The following is a 13,318-nucleotide window of genomic DNA, read 5'->3' as shown; positions in this document are numbered from 1 at the left end:
TATAATGTCCTTTTAGGGGCGTCCCTGGTGATCCAGTGGTTAAGACTCCACACTGCCAACGTGAGGGAGGCAGGGTCCATCCGTGGTCAGGGAACTAAGATACCACATGCCACACGGTGTGGCCAGAAGATTTAAAAAATAGTAATATTAGTGTCCTCCTCCTGATCCAGAATCCAGTCCAGGGAGCTGTATTGTACCCAGTACTCGTCTTTTCGTAATCTGCATGACTCTTCTCTGCGTTTCTGGTATTCCTCCCTCTTTCGTTTCCCACAGTGGCTCAGTTCCCATCTGCGCTTCCCACTATTACAGAAGACTGCAGACGTCAGCCTGTGTCGTCTATAACTGGACTGTTCCTCCAAAATAAAGTTCCCTATAAAAATCCAAACAAAGCAAAGCAGAAAGAGAGTAGCATGTTTCAGTCAGTCTCACTGTTTGACCTGGAGCTCTCCTCCTCACGTAGGTCCATTGTTGTTGTTTAGTCGCTAAGTTGTGTCCAACTCTTCGTGACCCCCATGGACTGCAGCACGCCAGATTCCTCTGTCCATGGGGTTTCCCAGGCAAGAATACTGGAGTGGGTTGCTGTTTCCTTCTCCAGGGGATCTTCCCGACCCAGGGATCAAATCCACATCTCCTGAATTGGCAGGCGGTTCTTTACCACTGAGCAACAGGGAAGCCCACCCAGGTCCACCGTGGCAGAGTGGAAAGAGCATAGCATTAGAGACAGTGCAGGGGTGAATCCTGATTGTTTAAAACCAGCTGTTTAACTGCGGCCTCAGTGCACTGAAATGTAGTCAGCTCATAAATTTTCAGAGATACTGTGTTATGTAGTAGAGGGTACATTGCTATAGGTTTCTGATTTGAACGGGTTTTATATCTGTTCTTGGAACTTTGAGTCTCTGTGAAACTTTGAAGAAAAGGTTAACATTTCTGTAGTTTATGTCATTTTGCAACAGTACTCATTTGCTCAAGTCATTTTATATCCCCTGAGAAAAATCAAGATTCCTCAAATTAGTTAAAATGATAACTCCAGTTTCTTCATCAGTAAAGTAAGGCTAATAAGGCCTCCTTGATATTCTTAATCAAGAACTAAATTTCAGTGTTTGCAGATAGAATTAGATTATTTCTCCCCTGAATTTAAGAGAGCTTTTAAATCGAGAAACAGACTTCTGGGGATGAATAAAGCGCTGTGGGAGAGAGGATCCTTGCTGAAGAGGGGAGGAGATGGGCAGTTTCTTCCTGTTCAGGTTGGACAGATAGTGAGGGTGAGCTTCTGGCAGCTGTGGGCACCCGGGGAACGGAGGCCTTCCTCTTTTCTGTTGGAGAAGGAATGTCTTTAGTCATTGGCTCTCAGCAGGCACAAGAGTAGCAGCGAGAACATAGGCTGTCCTGAGTTCTTAGGTAATCTTGGAGAACCAGCCATCGGACCTTTCTTTTCTGGTGCCGCTGGGGTGGTCCCGGCCAGTACTGAAAGGCTAGGTATTCAGAGGCCATGCCACTTGGGCATCTCAGGGTTGAACAGGTGCCCATTCGTGAACCCAAACCAGGCACCAACTTACACTTCAGACATACCTGTTAGAGCCCAGATTCTTCCTGCAGTGCCTCAGTCAGCTGTGCATCAAAAGGCTCACTGACTTGTAGCTACTTTAAGGGAGAATTTAGTGACCAAAGAACGTATGTCTAGTTTCAAAGTGGCATTTTCCAGATGGACACCAGGCCTCTGGGAAGAGCTTGTCCAGGGGATCTGTTACCAAGATCCTTCGTAGAGTCTGTGCTTTGGGATGACTGAGATGACTTCTAAGTCACTGCTGACTGCTCTGTGGGCACAGGGCTCCCATGTATGCCCGTCACCTGTTCTGCCCTTCCCCATCTCTGTTGTTGACATAAATTTCTAATTTTTCTCTCTATTCTTCTAGACATCATCTTCCATATTGTCAGGTAAAAGTTGTTAAAGTATTTTCTACAGTGCAGCATAGGTCTCTCTATGCATGGGATTGTGAGCAACACTAGTAAACTGTAGTTGAAAACCTAAAAATAGCTTTAGAGAGTGCTTTGACTGCCAGTTTTCATGGAGGAAAATTTAAAAGCATGTGCAGATCTTTGCAGCCTTTTAAGTTAGGCAAAAATTTTCTCAGATATGATACCAAAGCCATGATCCATAAAGGAAAAAAAAAAGACAAGTTAGACTTCATCAAAAGAAAGAACTTCTCTTCTAAAAATACTGTTAAGAAAAGCTACAGGCTAGGAGAAAATATGTTCAAATCACATATCTGATAGAAGGTTTATATCCAGAATATATGATTTGTATCCAATATATGGTTGTATCCAGAATTATTTTCGTATAATAAGAAAACAACTCAGTTTTTTAAATGGGCCAAAAGTAAGTTCACACAGAAACCTATATATGAATATATAGAGATCTGTATACTTCATTCACAAGAAAACGAATGAAACCTTGTGGCCCAAAACTGGCAACAACCCAGATGCCCTTCAGGTGGTAATGGGTAAACTGTAGCATATCTGTAAAATGAAACACTCTTCAGTACTAGAAAGGAACAGACTTCTGATACATCCAGAAATATGAATGAATCATAAATACATTATGCTAATGAAAGACTCAAAAGGTTACATACGGTCTAATTTCATTTATATGATTTTCTGGAAAAGGCTAAGCTGTAAGAATAGAGAAACAGATTGGTGATTGAGACCAAGTTTAACTGAGGATCAGGGGAGGAGTTGACCTTCAAGAGGCATGGGAGATTTGAGAGTATGGAACTGTTCATGGTGGTGATTATACAACTGTATGTGTTTGTCTAAACTAGTGCAGCTATACACTGAACAGGGTTGGTTTTACTACATGTGAATTATACCTTAATATACAGCAGTGGGGAACCAAATCTCGAGGGAAGACTGGACAGACAGAGCATATAGGACCTTGTGGCTTCCTGGAGAAAAGCCACCTTGTGGCTTCCTGGCTTCGTGCTGGGCCTCTATTGTTTGTAGTTTTGAAAAGAGGTAAACAAAGTAAAGTAAATGCTTAAAGAAGGACTGTCTGACGAGTGTTAATCATTTTTGATGGCCCACCTTTCCCACCTTCTGGGCATATAACCTCAAGGAAGTAATAACACCTCCTTGACTGCAGCGTAATTGCAACCTGTATGGGCATTTACTATAAATGCATAAGAAAATCTATCTAGATGAGGTAGTCACAAGGCGTTTTTAATAGTGGGTTTATCTAGGGAGTGGGATTAAACTGTTTAGGGAACTTCTTTATTATTAAGAGATTTTTTACCTTGAATATATTGTCACTTTTATTATTTGATAAATAACAAAAAGATGTTTGAAAGAATCACAAATGGCAAGCTCTCTGAATATTTAAATGTGGTATGATTTAGTTCACATATAATTTTCAGGAAGACCATAACCTATTCACCGTGATTACACCTCTGCATTAGAAGGCAGGCACTTACTGTTCACTTTGCACAAGTTATCAGAGTCAGAAGTACCACTACCTTATCTGCAGCAGAAGGGTGTTTGGCCAAAGACAAGGAGGAACAGTTTCTTAGGTGGCCTCACTGTATGAGAACAGGCGACATGGGAATTTTATGATGATGGTATAATCAATCATTTCTTCGTGATCTTATGGCATCTGGGAGGTTTTGTGTGGAACTTATCCTTCCATTGACTTCCTGCCTCCTGCAGTGCCACCCTCTTACGTCTAAGTCATGAGTGCTGTAGAGACGCGTGTCAGCAGGTCATTCTAAGTCAGAACTATTATATGAGTATCAGGAATTTCAGATACTGCCATTGAGAAACTTCTCTGAAGTGTGTTGAGGCCCATTTCATCTCCATCCTGCTCTAAATGCGTCTTTATCTTGGCAGGTTTCTGTGGAAAGGTGAAAAGCCACTCTACTACTCAGCCATTGACAGGCCGGTAGTGTATAAAAGAAGAGGTGAGTGGGGTTTCGTCTCGTTAACACCAAGTAACAGCCCAGCTGTAGAAAAGCTAAGTGTTTTAAATTGAAAAGTGAATGCATAAGTCCTTTTCTCAGTTGTTTAACAAGTGTCCCATTGCACATCCAGAGAAACGTCCTTCTCTGTAGGAAATGTCCATAGAAATCTATTTCAGGAACATTGCAATATTCAAACAGAACTTAAGTTCTTGCCAAAATCTTAAATGCTATATACATCTATACTCTCAGAACTCTTTATTTGGAGAACTGCTTTTTTTGGTTTTTGGTGTTTTTTTGTGTGTGGTAAAATACACATAACATAAAACTTACCTTTTAGCCTTTTCAAGTAGTTCCTCGCCATCCCTCTTCCAGTGTCAGTTTCCCCTAGTTATGCTCTTATATCACCATGGAGCGTTTGTCAAAACTACTAAACCAGCGTTGGTGCGTTACTATCAAGTAAACTACAGACCTCGTCATTTAACGTGAGTTTTTATTTCATTTCTTTTCCCTTCATTTCCAGAAATGGTGGTGAGTCTTCAGAAACAGTTTAGCACACTGGTGGATTCAGCACCAAACGTTGAAAAAAAAAAGCCTTCAAGTTTTCAGTTCAACTGGACTGAAGAGGACAGCGAGAGGCCTTGTTTCCATGGGCATAGCCTCCAGGGAGTCCTGCAGCAGAAAGGCCAGTCCCTGACAACCAAGAATTCCCTCTACTGGCTGAGTACGCAGAAGTTCTGTAAAAGGTATGCAATGCTCTTAGAAATAATGGGATAAAAACCACCCTGAAACCTCTGGTCTGGCCTGAAGCAGTAGTCTTTTCTCATTAAAAAAAAAAAGGCCACCTATGATTTAAAGGAGTTGGTCATAATGAGAGGCAGATGGGTTATTGGTTGGACTTTAGAAGATGGTGAGCCACCCAGACCCACACGTGGGACAGGAAGTTAGGACCTGATGCGTTAGTACCATCTGCTTTATCTGCCTGCAGTCGGTCCTCGGGGGTTAGTGGGGAACCTACACCTTTGTGCTCTTCACATGGCACGATCAGTGCATTTTTGGATGTTTTTAATGGGTATAATCCTGTAACATAAGACAGTTAGTTACAAATAGACCTTGTTATAATCAGAGATGAAACAACCAAGACTTTTTTCTCTGCATGAGTTATAAGGCTAAGCAATACACTCTATGCATCAAGCATGGTTATCACCATGGTTTTGTGTACCAAAATCGTCTGTCAAATTACCTTGCCTATTTAGTCCATAGCCTAAAACCACATAGTAAGCAAAAAAGGGTCCAGCTAACCAATAAAATGGCTACTGAGTCCGTAACTAACGTATATACACTCTTCTCAGGAGGCCCTTTAGTCCCTCACCCTGCTGGGAGGTGTGTGTCCATCAGGCTGAGTTGTCTGATTTCCAGATTCCTCGCCATCAGAAGATGCAGAGTAGGTGGGAGACTGAGAGGTATCTGCTGCTGAATGTCTTGACAGCAAATATAAGTGGTACCCGTTTGACAAACAATAGAGGAACCAGCCGCAGAAGCAGACAAAAGAACTCAAATTACAGTGGTCTGAAGTTCATTCATGACACACAACAGCTCCACAGGACTAAATAAACTTGACCCTGTATCTGCTTTAGCATGTCCCCAAATTACGTGCATTCTCTTTGGGTTTGTTTTTCTTACCTGTATTTTCTAGTATTTCCACAATAAAAGTGGACAACTTGTCACCATATAATTGTAAAGGCTTTTGAAAATAGGCTGAATGTTCTCTGATTAATAATAACCAAATAATATATAACTCAGTTTTAAAAGATGTCTATCCAAAATGGTTAAAATGAAATCTTTTGATCCTTAACAGAGCAGATCTTCAGCTATATGGAGAATTTTGTTATGCAGGAGGACTCAGTTTTGAGGGTTCAGAAGAGACAAGCATTGTACTGGGAAATAATTTTGAGAACACTCAGGCCTTGAGAACTAAGCAGAGAAAGGCTGTGAGAGCCCTTCAGATCATGAGGGTATTTATCCTTCTTGTCTGAGGCGGAGCTAACAATCTGGATGAATTTAAATGATTGTATGTTAAATTTGGTTTTATCACTTAAAACTTTAGGAAAATTTAAATTTTCCGAGTTTATGATAAGGGAAGTGAGTGAAGTGAAGTAGCTCAGTCATGTCCGACTCTTTGCGACCCCGTGGACTGTAGCCTACCAGGCTCTTCCCCCCATGGGATTCTCCAGGCAAGAGTACTAGAGTGGGTTGCCATTTCCTCCTTAAAAGATACTGTTGTTGATTCAACTTAGAAATAAAAAGTCCTACTGTACACCTTTTCTTATCTTTTTGTTGTAAAAATAAAACTTTCTTTATGGTCCCTAGGCAAGGGAAACAATATTTTTACCCTTTTTGTGATAATATTTTGTCTGAAAGAATCTTTCTTCATAGAGCTAAAATTAAAAATTAGAAAAGAAGAAAAGAGGGCACCTTATTTGTGAGAATTCATATAAATGGCTTATACTCTGTTTCCATTAAACTAATCAATGCACAAACATTTGAGGCTTTTAAATTTCCTACTAGTGAACATAGTTGGGTATTGGCTTTTTTGTATATTATTAAAATAGGCTTAAGATTTTAAGTGAAAATTTAAAAATCAGTTTTAAAGGAGTATACGGAAAGTGAACATTTTTGAGCCCTTACTTTGTGCCAGCTATTGGATAAGTGCTTAATATATATTCTCATTCAATCCTCTTTTCCATCTTATGAGGTAGTTATTTTTTTCTGTTTTGCAGATGAAAGAACCAAGAGTAGTTATCCATAGTCACATCTGATGGGTGTCTGAGCTCTATGGTGCAAATGCAAGCATTCTTTCAGGAATTTAGGGCCATATTTGTTAACATAAATCATTGTCTAAATGCTTATACCATCTATATATTGTTCACTTGTTTAAAACTATTTATTATGGAAAACTTCAAGTATATTCAAAGGTAGAGAGCACAGTATAATTAACGCCCCCTACCCATAGTCACCCTCACATTAACAACTTTCCACGTGGCTAGACTTGTTTTCCCCATACCCTAGCCAGCTCACTGCTTTACCCCTCTACTCCCAGATTATTTGGAAGCAAGTCCCAAACTTCATAATTTTCTTAAAGCCAGAATACTATTAATCTGACATTAAAAACTAGTAGTAATTCCTTAATCTCATCAAACATGCAGTCAGTGTCTAGATTTTCCTGATTGTCAACAGTAAGTTTTTAAATAACTCAGAATCCACATAAAGTCTTTACATTGCCGCTGGTAGAGATAGCCCTTAAATGCTTTAGTTCATAAATTCCCCCTTTATCTCTTTTATTTCCCCCTTGCAGTTTACTTATTGAGTAATCCAGGTCATGTGTCCTGTACAATTTCCTGTAGTCTAGATTTTGCTGATTACAGCCCATGACACCTTTTAACGTGTTCCCCTTTCCCCCTGCTTCCACGTTGGTGTAGGCAGAGATTGGCAGAGTTACTTAGCAGTTTTCCTTAGTGTTTTAGAGATTTGATCAGATTCAGGTTCTACTTATTACTTTAAAATAAGCAAAATTGCTTCATTAACTCTTCCTTCTATAATACAGAATTGCAACATACATTATTAAGCCTGGTATCCTATTTTGGTTGGGAGCTGGGGATTATTTTGCTGGTATGTTTTCAGTATGTCCAGAATCTCTCCCTGTGTGCTTTTGTTTGCCTTGACAGTGGTAAGAGGGGGGGCCCACCTGGCGTGGAGGAGGAGCTGTGAGAACTGGCTATGGACTACCTGTGTCCCACGCCTGATGGCCACAGACAGTGCTAACATTTTTTTCCTTTATAAAATGTAGGATTCCTTCCAGGTTGTTCGTTTCCTTCTAGCTCAGAGTACTATCTTAAGTCTAACCATATACAGTTTTTAGGTTATTTGGGGGATATTCAAGGGACCAGTGCATACCTTTCTAAATGGCTCTTTAAACATGGTGTCTTTTTTCTTCCCCTTCTAGCCATTGTAAGCATGTGACAACCTACGAAGAATCCAATTTTTCTCTGAGTTACCAGTTTATACTAAATCTCTTCTCCTTCTTGCTGAGAATAAAGACTTCCTTTCTCCATGAAGAAGTGAGCTTAATAGAAAAGAGACTTTTTAAAGCAAAATATAATAAAACAAACAAGAAATCTTCAAGATCCAGGAAAACAAGAAAATATTGAAAGAAATGAAGTGGAAACTTGCCAGGGAAAATATTTTAATAATGAAAGTAATGTCATTGTAATATAAAATTCTAGAGAATGGTGAAAAATAGAGTTTTATTACGTACATGTACATACATACAAATACCTATATCAAACAAAAATGTATGTTGGAAAACAGGTGAAATTTATTTGAATTTATTTTTAAATTATGAATGTTCTCGTTAAAATATTAAGTAAATGGTATCCAGGAATTTGTATTCTTTGTATTTTAAAAAAACACTTATTTATTTATTTGGCTGCACCGGGTCTCAGTTGCAGCATGTGGGATCTTTAGTCGTGGCATGCAAACTCTTAGTTGTGGCATGTGGGATCTAGTTCCCCAGCCAGGGATGGAACCTGGGCCCCTGAATTGGAAGCTCAGAGTCTTAACCATTGGACCAGCAGGGAAGTTGCTTCATTGTATTTTAAAGCTAAATTTTCTTTTTAAACTAGATCACGTCCTTACTCTTTACACCCCAAAGTAAATCCCAGGTGGATCAAAGATCTAAACGTTATAATCTTTTGTATATACATGTATAAAGTCTTAGAAGAAAACAACTGTGAATGCTGTGATGATCTTGGAATGGGGAAGGACTTTCTAAGATGTCTCAAAACCAGAAAGCAAAAGGAAAAGATTAATAATATGACTACAAAGTCAAAGGCAACTGAAAAGCTGGGAAAATACCATTATAGTGTACAATGAACAAAGGGATAAGTCCTTTAATATATCAATAGTGCTTGCAAAGTAATAGGAAAAAGATGGCTGAACAAAGGATATGAAAAGCTAGCTTTCTGAAAAAACAAAAGACAAAGGCCAAGCTAAAAACAGGGTAGTCGGTGTCACTCATATTAAATGCAAGTTACAGAGATGTTTCCCGCATATTAGGTAGGCAAAGATTATACAGGTGTCTAATACCTGGTGTGGATATTGGAAAAAGGCATTCTGATTTCATCATTCGTTTATTTGTGCAATCAATACTTACTGAGCAACTTCTGTGTTCCAGACACACGCTAGACCCTGGAGGTACAGTACTGAACAAGGCAGGGACAGATAGTATACAAATAAATAATATTGGGCGCAATGAAGTGCAGTGAGGAAAAGGTAGGGTAAGGGATGTGTGATCAGGTGGGCCCTTTAGTTCAAAGTAGATGAGAAGGACGGTCTGGAAGTGACATTTGAGCTGAAACCAGCCTGTGTGAAATGCAGTCGAGGGGGCAGGCCGTGTGGCCATCCAGGGGGAGATCATTTCAGGCACAGGACACGGTACTTGGCGTCTACCCGGGAAAAATCAAAGCATCTTTCCACACAAAGACTTATACACAAATATTCACAGCAACTTTATCTGAGATTGTTAACAGATAAACAGCCCAAATGGCCATCAACAGGTGAATGGATGTGGTATATCCATACAAGGGAATACCACTTAGCTGTAAAAAGAAACAAACTATTGAAATAAGTCACAACACCAGCTAGAGAGTGGGGCAAGAGATTGAGGGGGCTATAGAAGAAACATGTCTTTATAAGACTTAAAAAATTGCCTTCCAAAGACCTGAATCAGAAAATTATTTGTATATGAGCTTTATGGAATCAACACCATGATCTGAAGTGCTGTAGTACTTGAGCGGAGTAAAGAGCTCAATTTGCTAACAAGCCCTCCAGGGTGATTCTGATACACAGTAGAGCAACCACCACTGCCCTCAGGGCCATCCACACAGCGCCCAGCTCCACCTGCGCCCTCCATCTCTTCGCCGGGAGCAGGGGGGCACTTCGGGAGCCCTTCAACCCTCGGGGACCCTCGGGGCTGAGCAGCCATTTCTTCTGTGCTGGAATCACCCCACTCGTGTTGACACAGGGCACCCTGTAGGTGGTCTCTTCAGGCCTTCTCTGCCTAAACACTTGGCTCAGCTATTTCTAAACGACAAAGGGATATGATTAGGAAATAAGGCAGAAGCGGGCACAGTGCCACAATGGTTGTACGAACAGCACCCAATAGGAGCATAGAAGGGGAAGAGACACCGCTGGGTGGAGGACGACTTTTGTTCCCCAGCAGGCTGCCCCTCAGGAATCAAATTTTTTCAAACTGATTGCCCATTCAGGGGAAGTGATAAATTGTTTTGCCACTAGAGTGACTTATAGTTGTTGATTTGGATGGACTCTCTATTATGAACAAATCTTACTTAGTTTTTAAATTAAATCAGCACTGCAGTGAAACAATTTTATAATTTAGGTCACCATGGTAGCTCAGTTGTAGCTCATGGTAGCTCACTCGTGGCTCAGTTGGTAAAGAGTCTGCTTGCAATGCAGGAGACCTGGGTTTGTTTCTTGATTTGGGAAGATCCCCTGGAGAAGTGGCAACCCACTCCAGTATTCTTGCCTGCAGAATCTCACAGACAGAGGAGCCTGCCAGGCTCCTGAGCGACTGAGCACATATACCTCAAAGGAAGTATGGGAGAATCAAGTGGGATTTCACATGGTCTCAGATCTGGAAAACATTGTAATAGTGTGAAATCAGAGACTTCTAGGAGATGAAAATAGAATACACCAGATATTTCTGGGAAAAAAAGAGTCCTGAAATCATTTTCTGTCTTTGAATGATCAGTCTAAGCTGATGGTCATGTAAATAGAGCACACATGTGCTGAAAATGCTAAAAATTTCATGTTTTTAGTTGCAGATCATCAAAACGTGAAAAGCACAGCTATGTAACATATTAAATGTGCATCTGCCTATCTACTTACTGAACACTTTAATATTTCTCATTTAATATATCTAGATAAGTATCTGCTATAACTATAGCAACAAAGTTTTGCTCATTGTAGACTAAAGTAAGAAATCTGTATGCAGGTCAGGAAGCAACAGTTAGAACTGGACAAGGAACAACAGACTGGTTCCAAATCGGGAAAGGAATATGTCGAGGCTGTATATTGTCACCTGCTTATTTAACTTATATGCAGAGTATAATCATGAGAAACGCTGAGCTGGATGAAGCACAAGCTGGAATCAAGATTTCCAGGAGAAATATCAATAACCTCAGATATGCAGATGACACCCTTATGGCAGAAAGCAAAGAAGAACTAAAGGGCCTCTTGATGAAAGTGAAAGAGGAGAGTGAAAAAGTTGGCTTAAAACTCAACATTCAGAAAACAGATCATGTCTTCTGGTGGAAACAGTGACAGACTTTATTTTGGGGGGCTCCAAAATCACTGCAGATGGTGATTGCAGCCATGATATTAAAAGACACTTGCTCCTTGGAAGGAAAGTTATGACCAACCTAGACAGCATATTCAAAAGCAGAGACATTACTTTGCCAACAAAGGTCCGTCTGCTGCTGCTGCTAAGTCACTTCAGTCGTTTCCGACTCTGTGCAACCCCATAGATAGCCTCCCACCAGGCTCCCCCAGCCCTGGGATTCTCCAGGCAAGAACACTGGAGTGGGTTGCCATTTCCTTCTCCAATGCATGAAAGTGAAAAGTGAAAGTGAAGTCGCTCAGTCGTGTCTGACTCTTCGCAACCCCATGGACTGCAGCCTACCAGGCTCCTCCATCCATGGGATTTTTCAGGCAAGAGTACTGTCTAGTCAAGGCTATGGTTTTTCCAGTGGTCATGTTTGGATGTGAGATTTGGTCTATAAAGAAAACTGAGTGCTGAAGAGTTGATGCTTTTGAACTGTTGTGTTGGAGAAGACTCTTGAGAGTCCCTTGAACTGCAAGGAGATCCAACCAGTCCATCCTAAAGGAAATCAGTCCTGAATATTCATTGAAGGGACTGATGCTGAAGCTGAAACTCCAATACTTCGGCCACCTGATGCAAGCATCACCAACTCAACAGACAGGAGTTTGAGTAAATTCTGGGAGTTGGTGATGGACAGGGAGGCCTGGCGTGCTGCAGTCCTAGGGGTCGCAAAGAGTTGGACATGAATGAGCAACTGAACTGACTAAAGTAAAAACTTTAACCTTGTTAAACATGTATCTTAAAAAATTTAAAGCCAGTCCAGGTTCGATGCACGATACTGGATGCTTGGGGCTAGTGCACTGGGACGACCCAGAGGGATGGTATGGGGAGGGAGGAGGGAGGAGGGTTCAGGATGGGGAACACATGTATACCTGTGGTGGATTCATTTTGATATTTGGCAAAACTAATACAATTATGTAAAGTTTAAAAATAAAATAAAATTAAAAAAAATGTAAAAAAAAAAAAAAAAAAAAAAAAATTTAAATCTGGTGAAAATACAACGAGCGTGTGTTCCTACTAGAATACAGAACATCGGCCCAAACTGTTCATTAGTCTACAGGGAGAGCTCATACATTTTGAACATAGTTTTGTTAGTTCAGGTTCTTGTTTCTTTTTTTTTTTTCAATCTTTCCCCTGCCAAAAAAAAAAAAAATGCAGGTTTCTTTAGTCAGTTTGAGATTCTGTTAGACTTAAAAGCAAGAGGAATGTCTCCTTCCTGCCAGCTCTGCCTGCCGTGGCTCCTCTTGCAACAGATCAATCATCATTGTCATGGGGAAATAATGATGGCTCAGCGGGGAGCCATGCAGTGGGGAGCCATGGGTTCCTTATCCCACTGAAGCATGGCTCTTCCCTCCGGCCTAAAAGCAGCAGACCTGTCGCTGACACTCCGAAGTGGCACTTCTACAGCCCAAAGGAGGGAGGCCTGGCACTGACGGACAGAGTATCTGTAGTTCTTTGTTATCTCTTTGGGTGCTCCCCTCCCCATATTGGCACAAAGCCACCTAAGGAAATTAAAAAAAAAAAAAAAAAAAAAAAGCAGTACTAATTCAGTCCTGGATTGACAAAGGAAGCTATACTGCTCAGAAGGAAAGAAGGACCATTATTTCTGAGTCTCAAAGAAAACCTCGAGCAGAATCTCCAGTGTGGCAGCTGTAAAAAGTTCTGCGAGTTATTATGTGTTATTGTGTTAGTCACTCAGTCGTGTCCGACTATTATGTATTATTGTGTCAGTCACTCAGTTGTGTCCGACTCTTTGACCCCATGGACTGCGTAGCCTGCCAGGCTTGTCTGTCCATGGGATTCTCCAGGCAAGACTACTGGAGCAGGTAGCCCTGAGAGTTCTTCCCAACCCAGGGATCGAACCCAGGTCTCCTGCCTTGCAGGCAGATTCTGTACCATCTGAGCCTCCAGG

At 40.9% G+C, this 13,318-nt stretch overlaps 1 protein-coding gene across 2 annotated transcripts in view; it reads left to right on the top strand.

The window, feature by feature from the left end:
- TAF1B (TATA-box binding protein associated factor, RNA polymerase I subunit B) overlaps nucleotides 1-8,734 on the top strand; it is a 55,801-nt gene extending 47,067 nt beyond the window's left edge. For both annotated transcript variants that reach the window (XM_027556102.1, XM_027556103.1), the window contains 3 exons: nucleotides 3,880-3,950; nucleotides 4,471-4,693; nucleotides 7,951-8,734. In XM_027556102.1, coding sequence (XP_027411903.1) covers nucleotides 3,880-3,950; nucleotides 4,471-4,693; nucleotides 7,951-8,155 — 499 coding nt within the window. In that variant the 3' untranslated portion in view covers nucleotides 8,156-8,734. The remainder of the gene's footprint in view (nucleotides 1-3,879; nucleotides 3,951-4,470; nucleotides 4,694-7,950) is intronic.
- Nucleotides 8,735-13,318: the final 4,584 nt, after the last annotated feature.

The sequence above is a fragment of the Bos indicus x Bos taurus genome, chromosome 11 (genome assembly GCF_003369695.1).
Source record: "Bos indicus x Bos taurus breed Angus x Brahman F1 hybrid chromosome 11, Bos_hybrid_MaternalHap_v2.0, whole genome shotgun sequence".
Lineage (NCBI taxonomy): Eukaryota > Metazoa > Chordata > Mammalia > Artiodactyla > Bovidae > Bos > Bos indicus x Bos taurus.
This window is presented reverse-complemented; position numbering and strand designations above follow the sequence as displayed.